The sequence below is a fragment of the Telmatherina bonti genome (assembly GCF_933228915.1).
Source record: "Telmatherina bonti genome assembly, chromosome: 23".
NCBI lineage: Eukaryota > Metazoa > Chordata > Actinopteri > Atheriniformes > Telmatherinidae > Telmatherina > Telmatherina bonti.
Window position 1 is genome coordinate 15,850,495 of NC_136632.1, and position 22,798 is coordinate 15,873,292.

Here is a 22,798-nt window from a genome sequence, read left to right on the forward strand (position 1 = left end):
GCTCAAACGAGTGTACAGGTGGGACAATGCTACGAGTGTCTGGGAGGGTGTGTGCTTACGGTATGAAATAAGAGTTTTCACATTCATTTGTCTAGATGTGGATGATCCTGCTTTGATGAAGCCAACAGGAACTTACAGCCTAAGATAGTTTAATAGTGATTTTTCAAATCCAAGCATAGAGTCAAGCTTGTCCAGCAGCGATTATTTCTAATTCCTGGACTTCTGGGACATCTGGGTTGTATGTTATGCAGCATACAAGGGCTTTGCATTTCTCCATAATAAAACAACTGAATATCTAAACATACAATACTGCAGAATGCAGAAAGAAAACATTTTTTAAACAGAGAAAATTAGTTCATTTTATGGCGATTTTGTGCATTCTGATATAGTTATTAGCATTTGATAAATATTAGGGTTTATGTTAGAAAAGATTTTATATAATTATTTACAGGATTTGATATTAATTAGTTTTGATGAATCACATTTTAATTGCACCCCAATATTTGGCTCAAAAAGCCACGTGGGAGGGGCTACATAGCAGCCGCTAACAGAGAAGAGTAAAAGAGAGATGCTTTCACGTTACTCACAAAAAGTCTTCAATAACACCAGAAAAAGTGTCTAAACTTGTTGATAGTTGGTTTTTCTTTAATTATAGTTGCTGGAGGGGTCTGAAAAATCAATAAAGATAGAGACATAAAACTAAGTTTTTGCGAACGTCTGCAGTGTGTGCATCTGTGTAACCGGTGTACCAGGAAATTGTGCATGCACAACCGCTCTGTTATTCAACGCGTTATTTTTTTAACGCTTTAATTTTTCTGTAATTAAATAATTGTAATTAACACACTAAAGTCCCACCCTTAATAAATATATATCATTTGATTTTAATTTTAAACAAACTCATTTCAAGAAATGTGGTATTGGTTTGCCCACTGCATATATCTAATAAAATACCAGACAATCTTTGCACTTTACAGGACTCAAGATGCTGTCGGGATTAAAACCTTCCCCCCAGGGGTGAATAGTGACTGTTTCCATCTGGTCACACACACAGTCTGTCCAGATGTGGAACAAACAGATTTTAAAACTCATTTGTCCGTCCCTACTGCTTTTGCCTTGCTCATCAGTGTGAAGTAGCCCACGTCATACCCAGCCTGCCTTTCACATATCAAATATTTTCAGTGCGTTTCAGTCTGTTTGCTTGTGTTTATATCCTGACTTTTGGCTTAAAACAAAACAGCCCACATTAATAAAGTTTATTTACATGAAATCAGAGTATTTTCTCATATGCCATAGTAGAGGAAAAATGTATTTGATTGTTATTGTTTGAACTTTTACTTTATATTGGCATAAGATTTTGAAAGTGTTACTTAACCCTTTAAGGTTGTGGTCTGGCATTTCCTAGAGGTAAATTTGCAGTGACTTTGATAAATTTCTTTAAAAACTGTGGAAATAAAGCTGCCTGAGCCATCTCAAATTTCAATTATTTTACCGTTGTTACATAATTAATAATTTCTTATTTTTATGATCTCAGCTATTTGGTAAAAATGTATTCTGTTTATTCTTTTCCAAAACAAATGGAAAAACACAGAAACATTTCCTCTGGTCTTTTTGTTGGTGTGAAAGTTAAAGGGTTAAACGTTTTTTTTTTTTTAGATATATTTAATAAAAGCTCTCAAGACATTTTTTGTTCTCTTCTTTTCTGAGTTATGGTAAAGCTGTAGTTTAAAACATTTCGCTTGTCTGTGCACACTGTATTAAGACTCACCATGGCCAATGGCCATCGTATTTACAGTGTTTCTCTCTTCAGATGCAAGGCAAGCATGAGGCATTAACAACCCACATTAAAAACTTTGCATAAATATATAACTTCCAACAATAGTTAAGAAATCAGAAGCCAAATCTTGGGTAACTAGCCTGTGTTATTAACCATGCATATCTGAACATCATCGAACGGTTAATACAAACACCACGTCTAGTCAAGCTATCCTATTGAGTGCCATTTTATCTTCAATTGCTCACAAGTAAATCACTGAACATTATCACAAAGGGTGCATTCACATCAGGCAAGTCCACTAGACTCGGTCCTTTTGGGGACTCGGTTCAGTTGTAGGGGGGTGTATCCATGCGGAGTGAGATTGCCTTCACGCTACACTTTGGTCAAACGAGCCAAACCATTAGATTAATATATCCCCATTCTCACCAAAGGTGGTGCTGCCCTACTATTTAGCAAAGGAGAAGACAAGACTTGTGTGAAGAAAAAATCTCCATCTCCTCTTCTTGTGAGTTAAACATGGAGCACAAAACTATCGCTGTATTGTTTTTTTTATTTTTTTGTCATGTAAGTATACTGCAGAAATACACTGCAAAAATAACCACAGTATGAACAACAGACGAAGCAGAGGACTCAATGCGATCACTATGTATTTACCCACAATGCAGTGCTACATCAAACGTAGGAAGTGACTTTTTTTTGTAGTCCTTTTCTTGTATTTGGTCCAATAAAACAGCCCAAGACCTGCATTTGTAGGCTGACCGAGTCCACTTCTTTGGTCCAAAACAGAATTCATTTGGCGCATTAACAGCTCCCCAAACTAAGCGGACTTTCCGAGCAAACGGACTCGGATTCAAATCAAATAGGCCGATGTTAATGTGCCCTAAGTTATGGAATTGAACCAAAACTGGCACTGAACACAAAATGTCTTCTCCTGCAGATGAGGAAACAATTCACATTGGCCAGCAGAGATAGGTGTTCACACTAACAGCTGAGATTTGCTCAGTCTAGCTGATTAAAAGAAGAAAGGATGAACAACTCTCATGAAAGACCACATGGTGTAACATATGAATAAACCGAGCCAGACAATCTGGAAGGATACTGACATAGGAGACAGCTGGTGGTTGGACCAAGCTTATTAAGTCAGGTGTTACGCCTTGGGACAAGCTATGAGGCACACACACATTTGGACATTTATGCACCATGACTGTTTGCAAGGTTACAATGCAATGAAAAGAAAAAAAAAACAGAAATGATGAACCACTATTCTTCCAGTTCCTCTTTCTAAGAATAGCAGACCTACACAGAAAGCAACCCACAAAGAACTGTCCATGTTCTCTGTAGCATTTATCAAATAAACTGCTGAAGTCCTGCTGACTCACATGAAAACCCCTCTCTTTGTAGATGTGCCATTTTTTTTCAACTGGTCTACTTACTTAGACAGTCTAATACTGCATTATCTCTTTACTTTCCAAGCCGATGACACACACCAGTGAAATTATCACACATGAACAGTGCTTTAAGGCAAGCCATTAGGACAGAGTTAAATTGAATTACATCTCCACTTCACACTTTGATGGCGTCTATTAACTTTGCAAACAGTGCTGATGGTAAGCCTATCACATGGTGACTGCTGTGTAACAGGATTGCAGATTGCAGTGTTGCTGAGTGTGGAGCAAGCAAACCGTGGCAGAAAGTAGAAGGCCTCCTAACCAGGGTTGTGGCAATGAGAACGACAGTAGTTATGAAGGAGCGTGCTGTGGTGCTGCAGCAGGAACAAAGAGCAGCAGCTCCCCCAACAGAGAGGAGAGACATACTGACAGGCAGCGAGGCACTGAGAGGAAAGTTGTTTTCAATAAGGATGAACATGGTTTGCTGTTTTTCTTTCTTTGTTCTTTTCTTTAGCCTACAGCTTCTTCTTTATGCTATTGTATATTCCTTATGGGGATGGCCCCAATTCGTTCAGTGTATGTTTGTGAACATGTGGGAGTACACGGATGAGGTCGAATCTGCCTCATTTAATGAACACATGAAGGGCAAACTAAAAAGATTAAAAGAAATGAAAGGAGAAAAATTCAAATGAGAGGAACTGATGAGGGCAAAGAGAAAGAGAGTAAGGATGAACTCCAAAGAAAGCAAAGACAAGAGAATCATTGCCATAGCAACAGCAGTACTTTGGAGTCCAGCTTCATGTCAGATGCTGGCTCTTGGCCTTAAAGTCTATTAAAAAGAAAAAAACGTATGAATTTTAAAATTTGACTCAAAGTCTGACATAAACCAAGTGGCTACAACAACATTGACAAATATGAAAAAAGGCACAGTAATTCTAAAATAATAAACTTTAGAAAACATTTCAGACAAATACAGATATATATATATATATATATATATATATATATATATATATATATATATATATATATATATATATATATATATATGTATACACACACATATATATACACATATATATCACAAGTCTTTTATCCTTTTGTAAGCAGGAAGTGTCAGAATTTCATCAGAAACCTAAAACCTGCAGCATGTTCTGAACAAAAGCGATAAAAGAGTAACTATAAACTAAACTAAAGGTGCCTTGTAAACCACTTCCAGACCTCAAAGACAAAGTGGCATCACATGAGGATACCTCGTTCCACACTTTGCCTAATTAATCCCATTCAGAGTTGTTCAGGCCTGGAGGCCATCACACCTGCCATTAGACAAGAGGAGGGAGTCACACTGAACAGGTTGCAAGTCAGAGAAAAGACAATGATGAAGTACCGATGTCAACTTCAGGATGACAATTTCAAACATCTGTGTATTTGAACTGTTGGAGGAAATCAAACTTCGAACTCCACGAGCATTCAGAGAACGCAAATGAGGTTATTTTAAATGGTATTTTAAAAAACAAATAAATAAAAATTCAGGTAATTTTCCAAACAAAGTTTGCTTGAGGAGATATGTTTCACTTTACAAAGAAAACTTGTTGGGGCTGGAGAGGAGGTAACGTAATGAATGAAGCCTAATAAATGAACTTAATGAAGATTTAAAAAAAAAAAAAAAAAAAAGTCTGTTTCTGGAACAAATCATTTTCAGGGTTCAGAATTACTCTGTTTTTTTTCATTTGTACAAACATCACAACCTTCCAAACAGAATGTAGTTGAAAGTACTACAGTAACAAGAAGTTAAAGCCCAAATAGGACTGGGCTTTAACCCCCCCCCCCAGTTCCACAGTTTCTTTGTTGAAGTGTCTTCCCACTGACTGAGCTTACAGTGGGTGACATGTTCATGTTCACTCAACAGACACACTCGCCTCAGGACATCAGGAATAATTAGCTGAGATCAAACTGACATCAATCACCCTTCTCTCTCACACCAACAGGTCACCACCTTCTAAACGACCTTACATGCTAAACAGACTCCTGTCACAACCTGTCGCAAGGCTCAATGAGGAGACAGCAGGACAGAGTCAAAGAGACAAAGACGAGAAAACTGACAGGCCGGTTAAGGATCTGTATGCAGAAGAGATGGTGGGCGGGTGTACATCCCCTCAATGTAATGCTAGAAAACTACATCCAGGGGTGACTGGTGATAGGCTGTCACGCTGACCAACACAGTCAGACATAGATACACACACACATGGACTCTAGAGAAGCTGCAACGACATGGCAGGGAAGAAGGGGCTTGGCCCAAAAACATGACTGCCTGTGCAATTAATTACACTATTCAAGAGAGGAACCTGCTAATGGATCATCACAGTCACCGTCCTTTGCGATCAAGGACAGTCGGTCACATTTCAATTTTACACGAGGGGGCGTCATCCCCGCTGATAGCCTCTACTGGTATGTGTATGAATTTGTATGAGTGTAAATGTGTCACAGGCATCAAACAGGAAGGGTGACCTTCCTATTTAAGAAAAGGAGTGGAAGCATCTGATCATCTTACCTTTAAAAGAAAATCTTACTCACTAAAGCTCCCAAGTAGCTGCTTTGTTTAGTTTTGCATGAGAAATCATCAGGATAGGATATTTAAAATTCCTCCGGATGTTGGCAATTTAATTTTTTTTTTTTTTTTTTTTTTTTTGGCTTTCTAAATGCTGGTCTTGTTCCATTCTCTGGAGCTGCAATGACCCCATTTCCCCGCGGGGATCATTAAAGTTTCATCTTATCTTATCTTATCTTATCTGCCCCATCCTTCTCCCCCTCCCCATCACCTCTCTGTACCCCCCCCCCCCCCTTTTTTTTTCCTCCTCCAATCCTTCACTTAATTATGTCCCGTGAATGAAGTTCATCTTTCATGCTGCCAGAAGCCGGCAGCGTGGCTCGCCTATCTAATCATGGCACAGAGACTAAACTAAATTTAGACAGTCAGCATGTGACGCCTGGCAGACCCTAATGGGGGCTGACATCTCGAGATACTCAGCTAATGTACGAGATACACTTCGCTAGAGCCAGCCGCAACCACTGTTGACCAACACCAATGACTTGTAAACAACTTTGCGTTGTTTATTAAGATCTCACACAACAAGGCAGAATGATGACGAAGGTCATCTCCTCTTAACCAAATTTACTAGTAACATTTAAGGATCTTAAGTAACCTTCCCGGTCTGTGTCTCTGTGCATTCGGCAAAGTAAGAAATAAAAGCAAAGCAGCAGAAAAAGTGTTGCAAAGTAAAAACGGTTATTGACTGTTACTTAAACGGCATAGTTAGCAATCAAAGATGTCCATGTTGTCAGTTTTATTGATATAAATGCACAAAACCTTCTGAGTTTAATTCTCAAAGCAGGCTTAATTTTATCTTGAGGCCTTGCAGAATTCTTTAACCAGCTAAGTTCAAGAAAACCGTTGTCTTGTAGTCATGCTTCACATAATTACATAGATATTTTATTTAGAAAACATGACAGAAGAAAGGATATTGATTAAATGCTGATTCTTCCTTCTAGCGAACCAATATTCATGCTGGATGAGGACTCAGAAACATGTCACTATAAAATGAATCTCTTGTTTATGGAACTTTATCATAATGAAGTGGCTGAGCCTCAGTGAATGCAACATGTCAGTGATGTGTGAACCTACATCAGAAATTGTAGCTTTTAATACATCATTAATGATGACATAATCGTGACGTAGATTAAACAGAAAAGAAAGCAAACAGCAAAGAGCCAGACAGATCAGAAACTGTCTGCCAGTCAGTTCTACAAAGCTCCGCGTCACGTCAACTTCTCTCTGTATGCGCTCATTTCCTTGTTTTGTCCTTGAACTGCCGACAGCTTTGCAAACGTCAGGGCTTCCTTATGACCATGTTTAAAGAGAAAACTCTTCCTAAATTATAGCACTTCAGTCTTGTTAATGTTCCTGATCCGAGAGCTCTTAAAAGACTTCTCCGTACTATGAAATTACCCGCTCTGTTCCTATATTGGACAACAATTTCATACTAAGCAAACAAAAAAATCCAGCAGTCAGAATATTATGTGTAAGAAAATAAAAGAAAGAATCCAGATGACATACTGGCATCAAGTTTCTTATCTGTCATACATCAATGACAGTAAAAATCTGTTGAACTTCGTGACTACTTCATAGAGCTCCAAGAAAGTCTCATTATTAAGGCATTAAATCAAAAGTGTCTGCCTCGTGGGAAGATGAACTTCAAGATAACTCTTCACACAGTTGAATTCTGCCAACATCTCATTGGCTCATTTTGCAAAACTATGTGAAATGCTTGAAAAATGTAGAAATTGAGTAGATCTATTTATCATTCTCACATTTTATCAACCTGGACTGTCAACTATTTATAATGAAGAGCTTTTTGTGACAAATATTTCCTTTAAACCCTTCATAAAAGAGACTGAGATGAAAAGGAAATGTTGGCTTTGCTGCGAAGGCAGAAGCTTTCATTGCTGCTCCAACAGATTAAAAACCAGAGATTCTTACAACACTGATAAAGAATAGGCATAAAAATGTACAACTCGCCATGAAAATAAGTGTCTATTAAGCCAGCTAAATGCTTGATAAATTCTTCAGCTTTAATAAATTAGGCTCAGTTTGCATTTAGGAAAGTTGAAACAAATGTAAAATGTACTGCAATGTTGAACATTTCTTTTGTCTATCCTGCTTCCCATCATTGCTACCCAGCCAACAAGCAAAGCTCTTCACTAAAGCTGGATTTATACTCACACGGCATCTGCTGGTATCACCAGAACATCTGAATAGGTCTGCAGATGCTTGCCCCGTACCTTTTCCAGACCTCACGTACACTCCTGCATGGTTACAGGGAAGTACTCCCTTGTGATCGGTCAGTTTGTGATCACGTTTTACTAGATTTGTGAATCTTCTCGCTGAACTTGTGCAGGTAACTGCTCTTATTATTTGTCAGTTCTGTGAAAAATTGGACAGCACAATTTCTCTGTTTGCTTCCCCAAGCTCATGAAGACACTGCACCATGTAAGCCACTACTGTTATTCCAAAGAAGGAAATGCCTGCCATTGCTGACACGAACAATTGAAAGAACGCCGCCATTGGAGTTTAAAAGCCGAGACCAGCACTACTGCCGCCTTCAGATTTAAAATATCAAACTGCAACATGATGCCATAACCATATGCTTGCATGCGAGACTACATTTCGCCAGCGTGGGCTACATCAGCCCCACCTCGCACAGATACCATGTGAGTAGAAATGCAGCCTAATTGTACATAACTCCATAGAATGAAGGCTGTTATTGCTCTGTCTGCTTTTATAACCACTGCTACACACAATATGCTGTAATGGAAACTGGGCTCGATCCCAAAACTCAGCATGTGTTTCGAAGCCCTGAGTTCGCTTATCTTCTTGACACAAAAGGTATTAATGCAACAAGTTGGTTGGTTACTAAAAGTTAGTTTCAAAGGACACAAAGTCAAATGTAAAGAGAGAGGTCCTACAAGGGTTTCATGGCGACTCGGGTTGGGAAGTCTCTAGGGTTGGATAAACAATAAAGGCCTGTCGTTTGCTTAGAACAAAGGCCTGTCATTTGCTTTTTTTGTTTTGATAGCAACCCCCCCTCCCTAGTAATCTGTAAGGCCAGATGGCTAGATGACTATCCCCCCCCTCAGCATCGTTAACATCGCAGCACAGCTGGCTGACAGAGTGAGAAGCAAAAGAGTGAGAGGAAATAAACAAGTAAAGAGAAAATAATAACTTGACAAAGACTCAGAAATATACAGCTAGTTAGTGAGCAGTAATTCCAATAAGCTTGGTAACACCACAGCTCGAGTGAGGCTCTCTTACCCAGATCTGTGTTGGGACCAGCCAGCAATTGTTTGAACTTATCCAGACGGGACGCTTCCCTCTCTGTCATGGCAGGGGTACCGGATGTGTTCTGGTCTGCCATGCGTGCCACGAGTGGGATGACGGGTGGCCGGTGGGGCAGAGACTGCTGTCTGTGGAGGGCTGCACGCTCACTTGCTGCATCTGGTAAAATAGAAATGAGACAAAAGTGAATTAAATAAAAACACCCACAAACCAAATGGTTGGATGCTGGCTAATGCTGTTCCGTTTACATTTATATATGTGCAGAAATAAAGTAAAACTGTGGGAATTTAATTTAGGAGATGTTGCTCGGATTCACTGAGTGTATTTTTTCTCAAATTACAAGTTTAATCCATTGACTTAAATTGATACTGAATAATTTCGAAAAAATAGCAAAAAACAAAAAAAAAATCACATGTTTTAAATGTGGTAATTTATCATGAAACATTGATAGAAATCCAAAAGAAGGAATGCAAGCAATACATCTGCAGATGTAAAGTTTATCTTTTTATAATCTAGGGAATACATTGGTAAACGTCACCTTTTAGTTAACTCCCTTTTTGGTTCATTATTAAAATATATTGGAGGTTAATTAATTTTAGATTGTTACAAATATTCTGCTGAGAAAGAAACCTAGTAGTTAAAGTTGTGTCCAGACAAAAAGAAGTATCAATGATCTTATGATGACTTTCTAGCTGTGTGAATTATCCTTCTGAATCATAAAGTCTCCTCATTTTCCATCCATACCGATTCATCTTATTGTTTTGTTTTTGAAAACATTTAATACTGTGCTTCAGCTAATATTTGAGCATAATAAGGCCATTTATAGCAGGGGTGTTGCTGCTGAAACATCAAAAGTAAAGAAAAAAAGAAAAACCAGGCACTACCCTTCATGTCAATCAAACGTGAGAAGATCTTCTGCTGCCACAGATTCTCTCCATGCATGATTAGTGAACGTCTGCTTGACCACATAATACTGTCACATTTTGTCACATCTCAACAAGAACTACTGAAAGCAGGATCTCACCATACATGCATTGATTTCCTGCTTTTATTAAATTTACACATTTATTCAGGAAATGATGTGCAGGTTTAAAAAGAAAGTTACAGAATCTATTATGCTGTGTAGTCTTCAGCAGACATGAACAGAAAGCTGTGCAGTAGGAATAAACTAACTTTTTCTTCGTTTTTGTTTTTTGTTTTTTTTTAAATGATCACCCACTATGAAGTAATCCCAACCAAAAAAAAAAACTTTTAATCCTAGCATGAGTAAGCACACATGCATTTCCTTGACTCTTTACATTTCTAATTTCTTGATGCAACCCATTTTCTTGTTTTTCATTTGGATTTCTCTCTTCCCTAATAAAGAATCAATTACTGTTTGCTCACAGCAAGCTAAATACTCTCAACACGACAAACAACAGCTGCCATCGACTACACAGATTATGAAACATCGGCATCGAGTGAAGAAAAACCTGCACAGGTCGGCCTCTATTTTAAATGTAACATTATTGTTCAGCTTTGCAAGAATTTATCGATCAAGCTGGTAATAAATGTAGCAGCTGTCAAATGCTTGTTTTGCAATGAGCCTCTGTGTGTGTGTGTGTGTGTGTGTGTGTGTGTGTGTGTGTGTGTGTGTGTGTGTGTGTGAGGAGGGAGAGAGTGGTAGTTTTATTTGTTGAAATTCTGTTTTGAGCATCAGGGCTTTGGAAGAGACAAACATGAATTCAGACTTCCAACATCCATATGTTCCCCCTGATGTGCTGCAAACTGCGAAAACGATTCACGCAAAATAAAACCAACAGACACAGAAAACTCCAAGTTGGTGATGTGTGGAACACGAGGACAGCTTTTTCTCTCAGTCAAACAGCACTTTGCCAAAAATTCATAAGAGTCCCAGTCAACAGTTCATAACGAAAGAGCAAAACCAGAAAACACCCACTGCCCACTGAACTACACAAACACTCCATAACAATTACGCAAACTGGCAGGCTGCCGGTTTTAATATCGTTTTCCGTTTTTACAAGAGAATGGGAAAGGCTACAAATCTGTTCTCAAGCACTTTATTTGCACGTCAAAAAAATTAAAAGGTTAATAAAACATTATCTCAGTGGAACCTTTTGTGTCATTATAACAAATGTCCACTTAATAAGTTAACTTTTAAAAGGCCAAATTAATGGAAAAGGCAAGTTTGAGGAAGTTAATCATGTTCATTTGTTAGTCACAAGCAATAAATACATTTAAAGGGAGAAACAAAACACACGCCTGCTAGTACACAATGATGGAGAGGGCTTTCTCCGTGTCTCTTACTGTAGTGTGTATTTGACGGACGGATGACATTATGCAAGACACTATAGAAGAGAAGAGAAGAGAAGAGAAGAGAAGAGAAGAGAAGAGAAGAGAAGAGAAGAGAAGAGAAGAGAAGAGAAGAGAAGAGAAGAGAAGAGAGAACTTTGTAAGCAAGCCTGTGTGTTGTCTTTTTGGAAGACAACAAAGATAAGAGGAGCTGCCTGAAGGCAGTGTGCAGCTCATGCTATCTGTATCTAAACACAGCTACAGTCAAACTGGCAGATACCCAAACTGAAAAGCAAATGACCTGCCAACCACAACAACAGCCAGCTGCAACATTCACACAGTAAAGCATCAGCATCTGTCATCGATGCTGAAGTTACAGCTTATACAGATGCATTATTACTCCATAATGACAGCACCGCATTTTAAGTTTGAAAAAGAAAAGAGGGTGAAATGGTATTCAAGACAGGTCTGATCTAGTGACACATGAATAACTGATAGAAAAACACTTGTTGAGATTCAAACAAAGCGCTCAAAAATCAGGAGCTAACTCATCAGGACAAGGTGGAGGGAAGACGTCTCTTATTGCTGCATTTGATGATCAAACATAAAAGTAGAGAGAAGCAAGACAAGAGGAATCAGTTGCCCCTGGGACTACTTTGAAAACTGCACTTCATGAAAATGTATTTCCTTTTTTCCATAACCATTTGATACTAGAAACACAGGGAATTGTCCCATCATGTATGTTTTCTCACTTCATAGATCTTTAACCACTTAAAAAATATATATAATTTATAAATAAAAAAAAAAAAAACATTATTTTTATTGTTCTTATTCCTTTGTTTCATTTGATAATTCGAGTAAACTGCAGTGCATCAATGCAGGTAGAATCAGTCGAAAAGAACAAAGCAGGTGAAATCATATTCATGAGCTGTGAAGAAGTGTGAAAATAATGACAGCAACTTCAAGTGAATTTAACTGAAATCAATAGAGCTTGTTTTCAGTGTGGAGCAAGTCCAATCATGGCACAACATCACAGCAGCTTCCATTCTCTGCTGCAGCGCACCTGTATTGTTTGGTAGAAGCTGAATACTGGCTGAATGTGATAACTGATAACACAACTTATCTGTGAGGCAGCAACAACTAAATGCATAATGCTGATTGAAAACACTTCATGGTTGGGAAGTTTAGATCGTAAAAAGCGAGTCAGTGAGTATGTTCGCTTGTTTTAGAAGAAACTTGGCAAACCATAAATAATATTTGTGTGAGTGTGAATATTCTCTCCATTTCAAGTTTGCTGACCTTTAGGCGACCCGATTGGAGCTTCACTGTGGGACTTCACCAGACGGCTATCGGTGTAAGGGCTACTCTGTGACGCAAATGGCACATCGGGACTGACTGCATCTGCTTCCTCCACCCTGCTCTCCTCATCATCTTCATCATCCTCTTCCTCCTCTGCCACCTCCTCCTGTACGTCCTCTTCTCTTTGATCCAGCTCTGTTGTGTCATCGTGCTTCTGTCTCTCCTGCTGTTTGCTGTGATTCTCAATCACCTGTGCAGGTCACACAAACACAAAGTGGGACACAGGTGAGCCTGAGGTTTTGCAGAGTACCTCTTACACTACTCGGATCAACTGTAATTGTAGTAGATAAAACAACTGTACAAGAAAAATAAGCATCAAGCCAATGGATCTGTTTACCTTATTGGCTGTCTCCATGACAACCTCAATATTAAGGTTCTGTGCAGCCATGGCCAGTAACTCATCGTCGTCGTCCCCAACATCCCAAGCATCGCTCGTTATGCTCTCAAACTCCTGGAAGGTGGTTGCCTTCTTGGGTTTGCCAGGTGTGGCTGGAGGAGGTTTGTTTCCGGCTTTAATAAGACTGGAGGACGGACAGCAAGAGCAGGAGAAAAAGGGAATTCATTCATCATGTGTTAATCATTCTTGTGTTTTTGTTTGTGACTAAACTGTTTCCTTTAAACAACACAACATCTATCCAAGATTTGCAGTCGTGCTTTTTAAAGTTTCACTTGTGTTTTTTGAAGTAGCCAATGGTGCATTGTCAAGTATGCACTAGGATCAACTTGCTGCCTCTGTTGAGTTTCAGTTCCTTGAGTGACTGCATGGCATTACAACCACAACTCGCTGAGATTTAGCAAACTGACTTCTTCCTGTAAAGCATGTGAAGTCTTGCTCAGCATAGCCCGAACCAAAAACGTCTTCTCATCAAATGATGTCATATTTCTTTCCAAGGACATTTAGCTATAATGATGTTTCCCTGTTGATCCAGCTCATGCCTCAGTCCAGTACAGTAGAACAGTGCATCATCATCACTGTGTTGACTGAGGCTATGCACATGGTTTTCATATGGACCTTTAGGCTACATTTTGGCTCAGCTGTGCTGCAGCTTTGCACAGTCTGTCCTCAAAACAGGCATTGCTGTTGCTGTCCTCATCTCTTGAGCCGTGCATGTTGTTTATCTAAATGGAGATTGATTTAGGCACACACTTAGTCTGCAAGGTTACATATGGGAATGCACTGGCAGTGGAGGAGCTACCTGGAGGCCATTGGATAGGCTACTATTTTGCTGTACTTTTTAAGAGTTTTGTTCTACAGGCATGCCGTTTTATCTGGTAACTGAGTTTGTTTCATAATTTCACCTGGGTGAAAACTACTACTGAATCCTAAAAGTTAAAAAAATAAAAAAATAAAAATCTTGACCAACATTTCAAATCCTTACATTGTTTCAGACAGTGACAAGACACTGTCACGGTACCATTATAGCCGTTTGTCAGAGGAGAAGATCCAGTACTGCATCTTTAAGTGCTAAGCAGGTGGCAGTTTTTATAACAACACGTCCTCTTGCCATTAAATTCATATCAAGTTAAGATGTGCAGCATAGTGATAAATAAAACAGCAGTGGATAAAATGATCTGAAAACAACTGTATGGGGGACAGGACAGAAACTTCAACTACAGCTGAAATATTTATCTTATTTAATTCAAATACTGCAAAAAAAAAAAAACAGACTTACAGCTGCAGCTGATTATCACTGGTAAAAATGATTAAAGAGGACAGTTTAAACTGTGCTAAAACAAAAACAAAATAAACCAAATGAAGGGGGAATTCTGTCAACTTGTGGACCCCTTAAATCTGGGGTGTGCAGCTCTGGTCCTCGTGGGCCACAATCCCGAAGGGTTTATCATGCATCCCTGTTTCAACACATCTGACTTCAACTAATCACTCATTGTGCAGAACTTCACTGGCTGCTGGGTCCATTTAATGGAAACCAGGAACACATCAAAACCCTACAGGACAGCGACCCTTGAGACTGACTTTGGGCACCGGTGCCTTAAATCTTAAGGGTGTGATATAAGAATTAGTATAGGTATTCAGTTGTATTGTGTTGAGAGTAGCATTTTTTCCTGAATAATGGGGAGAAGCTTGAAACTACTATTTGTTTCTTTGAAAGACCGTGCAACAAGAATTTCTGGATTTTCAAGTGAGGCTGTGTAGCAGTCAATACACTTCTACAATGATACTACAATGATACAAAACCATGTGTGTAAAAGAGAGAAATGGACAGAGAGACAGAAGAGAAGAGAAGGCTTCATACATGCAAAGGCTGTATGTAATTATAGTCACATCTCAAATGATGTCTTAGTTTGTGTATTCATCAGCTGCTGTTGACTGGCAAAACAAACTCTTCCGCATTCCTGACCAGGACACAGGTATAAGTGGAGTATGTCATCAGTTACCACTTTTATAACTCTGAAATTTTGTTGTATAAATATTTAACATCAAAAGACTATAACTGGATATTGTGTTAGGAGACAGCCATAGCTAGTCCAAACAAAAATAACCTGCAAAGATATGTGCCGCTAACTGCCAAAAGTTTAATATAATCATAAATTAATTTCATAAATTCATTTTTAGATTACGATAGATAACAGACTAGAAGTTGTATTATAAAGGTCATGTGTTTTCATCCAATGTTTTAATGCAGAATAAACCCGCCACCTCTCTTACTGCTAAGAAATACTATTAAGGAAACTGACAGCCACAAATATCATTCAGTAACATAAAACTCAGTTTATCAGCCGGTGCAAAAGAGAAACCAAAGTCTGACAACTATTTCCGAAAGATCATCGGATATTTTCTTACACTGACAAAGGACATTTAACTTACTTTGCATGAAGGAGTGGGTCGAAGGGTGGATGCTGTGCGCCATAGACATGCTGAATGCTGAAGAAGTGAGAAAGAAATCTTGGTGATGAATGGACTAATCTCTCACATAGCTAACCATGTTAGCATTTACTTGTTCAAAACAATGCTGACAAAAACAGCAGAAATGCAATTAGTGGTAAATAAAAGGAAACTTGATTTGTTTTGACTGCAGCTAGTTTAAACTTGCACAGTAATTGTGCAATTAGTTACAACATTTTGACGATGTAGGGAGATAAATTGTTTAACTGTTAGCCACTGTTAGCAGCGCAGCTATTAGCAGGAAGTATACACTGTGTGTGCTAACACCGATTAGCATCAGACACTTTTACATAATATCAGTTGAAGCTCGCAGATGTAACTATATGCAGTATAAGTAAACTTCCCAACAATGTTAAAATCACGTTTGAAAGCAGCACAGCGTCAGTGGAGTTAAGCTAGTCAGGCTAAGCTAGCCAACAAGAGGGAACACGTCACTCACCTGCCAGGAACCTTGGCTGCGTCTCTTTTCCAGAACTGTTTTTTATTTCCGTCACTCGACATTTTTTCCCCACAGTCCGATAAGTCCCAGGCTCGAAAACCCAAACGCTGTCGTAGTCTCTAAACTGTTGAATTTGTATTTATTTACACCAGGTCCCCTCCTCCAAAACTCAGAAAGCTGCCATGATGATACTGCCGAGGAGGCGAATAAACGCAACGATGATTGGCTAGAGCTGCTCTTCCTTGTTGTGAGCCAATCAGAAGTAAGCTCGGTTGCTCAACAGACGGAGGAGTAGCTGACGTCATGCTTCACAGTCTGCTTTGTTGACAGAAACAACTATCTGTGTGTCAATCAAGAGACCACCAGCATCAGGACCAGAGGAGACGAAGGTATTCAGGCCTCATTATTAAACATTACCATCACAGTGCTAGAGACAGATGCCTTAAATTTCTGTGGTATTTTTGGTTAAAAATGTATAAAAGATGTAGGAAATAAATCAGATACATGTATCGAAGGATGAGACTTTTTCTATTATGAAACAAGACTTTTTAAAGATCCGAGTTTTGTTTTAGTAGGTGCCCTAATAATTAGGGATTTCGGGTTTTATGGTGTTCTTAATTAAAACACGACAACAATCTGTCTTTTTACGTCTCTAACTAAAACAAGAAGTGTTTTTGGACATTGTTGTACAATAAAGACCAGCGCTGCAGCAAAACACCCCAACACAATGAACACTACTAATGAACACCCCAACACAATGAACACTACTAAAGCATAAATTAATTCATCTGTTTTTAATCTTTAAAAAAAAAAAGTGATGGATTTTTGCATTTAATTCAAAGTTTTATAATTGCATAAATGAGCAGTTGGAATATTTGTGCTTTTAGGCTGCTTGGCATAGATGGATATAAAGTGTTTGAGTCAGGTGGAAAGCTCAAAAAATGACAAGATGTAGGCACTATATAGCAAGACTCAATTAACTATTTGTTTATACTCCATAATCAATGCCCGAGAGGCATAAATGGACCAACGTAAGTCTAATAGTATTCAGACTACAAGACCTATTCAAACAAATGGTACTAAAACAATTTATTTAAAAACCAATAAAAAGTGTTTTCTCCTACTTATTAATCAAGATTGATATTGTTGTTGGGGTTTTGGTGTTACAGAAACACTCTAAAATGTCAGCAGTCAATGGCAGGGTGAAGCACGACATGAATGGCAACACAGGTCTCCACAGTTGACTTTTAGAGTTCTGAATTTTAGTTCAATTTTCAGGCTTTTCTTTTAACAGCCTGCTCACCGATGGCAGGGTGGATAACAGCAGGCATCACAGCAGCAAAGTTTTCTATGTCGTCTGCACACAACTAAGTGCGCTTACTGTCAGTAAAATGAAACAGCCCATCTAGTGGACGAGAATTACCCATAGTGCTCCAGTCCTCCGTTGCCTGGCAATTACATATGCCAAGTTTATCTAATTACTGATTACATTCTTCCACAAAAAACAACACAAAAATATTTTTAAAATGACAGAAAATGGTGTCAGTAATTTAAATAATTTATTTTCATTTTCCTTTGTGATTAAATTACGAACGTGGAGGAGGCGGTTTGGATGAGCTCTCCTCTGGCTGGCAGCTCATCCTGTCAAGCAGACGCTAACTTTAGTGAAAAATAATCCTTGTTAGACACATATACTTTCTGAAAACATGTTGGCATGTGATTCAATTGTATGAGTTTCACATCACTAAAAAGAATGTCAGCTCTGTTTGAAAATGACTCGGTTGATTTTCTGGGAAAAAAAAAACTTTGCAATTTTTGTATGGAGAATAAACCCCATCATGTTCTGTGTTTTCCATGATATCAGTTCTTAACTTGGCTACAGCATGTTGTTAAGCAAACATAGTCTTGCATGTACAGGTTCTGAATATTCTTAATTCATCATGGAGGAGCTTTTAAACAGTGTGCTTTTAATCTATTGTAATAGTAATGCTAAGACCATTTGCTGTTCTATTATGACACTATGCTCATGAACTAAACAAGGTTATAATTGATCAAATATGAGCTTGTTATGGAGTGTGTGTGAAGTGTTGCACAATATAGCCTTTAATTTGGAAGTTGCAGTGAAAGTCCAGTTCCACCCCATGTCTGCTGGTGTCCGTACCTCGGCTTGTTGAAGGTAAAAGTGACACAGCACTTTTGTCTAAATCAAATATAAATACACACTTCAATTTGTGCTATTTTTTTTAACTGCATGGAAAAAAGAAACCTCCATTCAACTAAATTATAAAACCAAATTAAGGCCGCATCTTAAATGCATTGTGGAGAAGAACCACTGCTGTTAGACACATCTTGTAATTTACCACAAAAAACTTCATCTAATCAATACAAATGTAGAGTGTCAAAAACTATTTACAAAAACAGTCAAGTGTAAACATAAGATATCAAAACATAATGAAAACAAGTGGTACTGAATTGCATTGGTGCATCACTGTGGTGGTTGGTGTTCAAAGGCGGTGTGGTAAGAGTCAGACCCGGTGCTGGTGATGTGCAGATGGATCTCCTCCGGGCAAACGACCACGTCATTTTCAAACAGGCTTATTGAAAGAAAAAAAAAAAGAGGACAGCATAGTTAGGATGATCCAAGACAAGCTGTTAAAAAAAAGATGTTTCATTTCTCAATTACAAATGAACATGTACGTATAAGTATCCTTATTCTGGGTGTCAGAACATTAATATTAGATTAACATCACCTTAATCTGACTATAAATCTTATATTTGAAAGCTAAAAATGCCATAAATATAATTAATTTAGCATTTCCTCTTAGTTCATTTTGGTAGCTCAGAGAGAATGTTATTGTTTGAGAAAATACAAAAATGGCTAAAATGTTCCTCAAAAAACAAACAAATAAATAAATAATCCAGCAGCAGCCATTCATAGGTTCTGAAATAAACTGAAATCGTGTGAAGCTTTACTTTGGTATTCTTAGCTCCAGACTGATAAAGATCTTAATTGGAGAAATAAATTTCATTGAGGAAGCAAATTCTCTGGAATAACATAAGCAGGGTGGTTTTTTCATCCTTAATGCTGTGTGAACAGCATGAGTCCACTCATAGTAATTAATATTAACTAATGTGCTGCTGCTGGCTAATATAGAGAAATTCCTGATTATCCGTCGTCAGTAATAGTTTGATTAAACAACCGAGGAAACGGTCAATAAACCAATCCTTGATCAATAGATCAAAATAAGTCGTTGCTTTAGCGGTCTTGTCACTTCAACTGTACGATTTCTGATTCAAATTTCTATTTCTATCATGCGACCTTTTAAAGATAAACACGAGTCTCCTTAGCAACGTCCGTGTCATACAAACACCATGGTCAGCGAGAGTTCTAATGACAACTGGCATGCATTAATTCACTACATTAAATCACTAATATCACTCCGCCACGGGCGTCACCATGGCAGTGTAATTACAGATGGGCGACTGGCTACAATGTCGACTTTGCAGATATTTGTTTTATGAATGAAATCTAAGTTGTATATCTGAGTTGTATGTGTGGAGGAGGTTGGGCCTGTTATGCAACTTCTATTTGTGTGGCAAAGCCCTATATTAGCCTGGCAGTACTTCAGCTAAGTCTGTCAGCCGTGAACCTCCGACTCAGACTTCTGCCATTCCTCCTCCTGAGCAGAACCTGCAGGTCTCCCTCTGAGCCCACCTGGACACAATTCACCAAGCCACAGAGAGAGCTGGAGACGTTTGCGCCCCTTGGCAGTAGAAAAAGAAAAGAGCTCTCACTCTGTTCTAATTTGTATGTATGATGTTAGGTCCTCTTTCTGATAACATATCTTCATTCAAATACATTAAATAATACAATTATTGATTTTTTCCCCCCCTCATTTTAATTAAACTAATTTACCAATATCATATTATCACCCTGCGCCAACCATATTTTGAAAGTTTCTGTACCAAATGTAATGTAGAAAAAACACAATGTTTAATCATAATAATTAATTTTGTAAATAGTCAATTTTACAAAATGTACCCTCACAGCCATATTTATTTTATTTGATACTGCACCTTTAAGGCTAAAAGTAAGGCTAAAGAAACATTATGTTCCAGATACAACCGTGCTAAACCCTTTCCACCTTTCCCACTATCGTATCTTCGTTTAATTTAGGAGGAATACATCTCTTTTACACACGATCTTTGTCATAAATCTGTCATTCCCTGACAAGTCAGGCCGACCGACAATCGGCGTCAACGCGACGCAGGCGCTGGACGCGTTTTATAACTTGGTACGTGGGTCGCAATAAAGTTCAGATTCGGATTTAGATATTTTCACGGTCAAACTCATGACAGGTCTAAATGACACTATGGAACAACAGAAATTACTGTCTTCCCGGCTTTTTCTGAACCAAAGACAGATAGAAGTTGTTCTAACTCGCAGTACTTTTTCCTGGAAGGAAATAAAGACAAGCAAAAGACGAAGTTGTGGCATTTCTGAAGCAGGTAAGTCAAGCAATAGAATGGCTTAATGCTGGATTATTAAAACACTAAATCGTAATTATTTTAAGGATCTGAAATTAATTAAGATTTCTGTTTGTTTGTTTGTTTTTTTTGTAATAAGTTTTTTTTTATGTTTAAATAGCACATTGAAAAAGAATAAACGAATTTATGTTTTCATGAAAGAACGCTCTCTGCATCCAGGCATATATTTCCCCTCAGCACCTGACATGTCTTTAGTAGGCTATATGTAACCATGGCTGCGCATGTACAAAAAAAAAAGAAAGAAAAAGCAGCTGAAGCAGCTGTCTTCTCATTCTCGGCTCTTTGTCGGGATCATGCAAATGTTGAGGGAACAGAAGTCAGGTCACGTAGCTGTAGCAGAAGCCTGTACTGTCAAGAGTACTGTCACAGGTGGGTTTTCAGCTCCAAGTAAATTACAAGCCTCTGCTTCTTCTAAGCATCCTGCAGAGTTGACTGCTATGGCTATGTCCATCAGCAGGGAGTTCATTCATTAATTCTTTCATAAAATGGGAAATTGGATTCCTGCTCTTGTGGGCAGCAATTTAAAGATCTAGACTATGTGACTATTTATTTTAGAAGGAGACATTCAGCCTTGGTTCAGTTTGGGGGGGGGGGGGGGGGGGGGGGGGCACGATTTTAAAAAATCCAAAAGGAAGAAAAATCCCCCAAATAATGATATCAAATTAAAGTTGGAAAATAAAATCTAAATATGAAAATATCTCCTTTTTAATATCTTCACCTAATTCAGCCTCTCATTATGCACTCACTGCATCTCTGAAGTAAGAAATTGGATCTTTTTTTTTCTTTGCTTTGCGATGAACAGCACATTTTAATCAATAGTTATTTCATTTAGGAGAAAAACAAACAAGTTAAAATGCTTAATCTGTATCCTTTGTCTAAGATTTTTTGTCTCAGCCTGGAAATTGTACCTATAATAATTGTTGTCGTGTCTATTTTTCTTTCACTGAGGGTGAAAATTCCAGTTTCATATTAGCCCAAAAATGTCTCACCTACAGCATCACAAAAGCAGACGACAGAAGCTGTGTGAGCTTACAAAATAACTCAACTTTGAAACAAAACTCAGATTAATGGACTGACAATGAAGCCCATTGTTCTTTTAGCCAACATGAGATACTCATCATGAATTTTTAATTGAAGTTATATATGCAGGCCAGTAAGATGCAACTGTCTGCGCTTGGTTCACAATGTGCTTTTGTGATTTCTCAAGCTACTGGGCTCTCTTTCATATTGTTATAACCTGCTGTGAGGTTGAGGTTTAATTTGTGTCCAAGTAATTTTTTTAATGGTAGTTTAACTATTAAAAAATAAATAAATAAAGAAAAGCACTCCTCATGGAAGAAATGGGTGAAGTAAGACTGTTCACTCGATGCCCTAAAACCAGTAGCTAAAAAAATGAGCAGTATGTTGATGGTTTAAAAAGATGCATCCTCCCATCTTCCTTTAGAAGTTTGTTCAAAGCATTTTGAATGCATAAAAGTTCTTCTTTTAACTAGAAGATTAAATGTATTATTAGTTTAAATGTTATGATAAATAGCAGCAACTATTGCTGTGGATCAACAGAAGTGAGCATGTTGTTATGAGCGAACATGTTATTAAGCTGATTGAGACTAAAAACATTCATTTCCTCAGGTGTGTGTACAGAAATTCAACACTTTCATGTTACCATTAACAAGGCCAGCAGAAGTTGGTAATTTTTTACTTTTATTTTTGACTGTTTGTATTGTTCACTGGTTTTATTACTTCAGCTTTACAAATGTATTCTCACTGACTGTTAACATGGCAGGTGGCACTACTTAGTTGGTATAGCTTAGCTTCATAAACCAGGCACTGTTTTATTTACACCAGTGCTCATATCTCAGTCTTAGGTGAAAGTAAGTTAATATCCCAGCGTGCACTGCTTTAATGGCCTGCAAACAAAGTTTCCCATTTACTTCCACTGTGCTTGTGAAACAACTCCTGCAAATGTTTCCATCCTTTGCATCAGACAACTTAATCTGGGCGTTCTTATATCCTCCTGAGGCTAATGTTTGTTCACCTAGATGGGTTCCCCAGTCTGCTATTACAGTGCCAAATCAAGTGGAGTGATTACAGCGGGCACTCCACACTTCAGTTTAAACCTCCCCATTGACCTTCTGTAAAGTGGTATCAAGTGCCCTTTAATAACCTGCCATAAAGACTTCCATTTATTGAGTCAATTTCC

At 38.2% G+C, this 22,798-nt stretch overlaps 1 protein-coding gene across 4 annotated transcripts in view; it reads right to left on the minus strand.

Moving 5' to 3' along the window:
- The window catches only part of tbc1d22a (TBC1 domain family, member 22a), a gene marked incomplete at its 3' end in the record, with an annotated part of 122,018 nt that extends 105,830 nt beyond the window's left edge, over positions 1–16,188 (minus strand). For all 4 annotated transcript variants that reach the window (XM_079262904.1, XM_079262905.1, XM_079262906.1 and 1 more), the window contains exons 1-5: positions 16,051–16,188; positions 15,534–15,590; positions 13,044–13,227; positions 12,647–12,896; positions 9,032–9,214 (exon numbers count right to left, since the gene is read on the minus strand). In XM_079262904.1, coding sequence (XP_079119030.1) covers positions 9,032–9,214; positions 12,647–12,896; positions 13,044–13,227; positions 15,534–15,590; positions 16,051–16,112 — 736 coding nt within the window. In that variant the 5' untranslated portion in view covers positions 16,113–16,188. The remainder of the gene's footprint in view (positions 1–9,031; positions 9,215–12,646; positions 12,897–13,043; positions 13,228–15,533; positions 15,591–16,050) is intronic.
- Between the last annotated feature and the right edge of the window lie 6,610 nt (positions 16,189–22,798).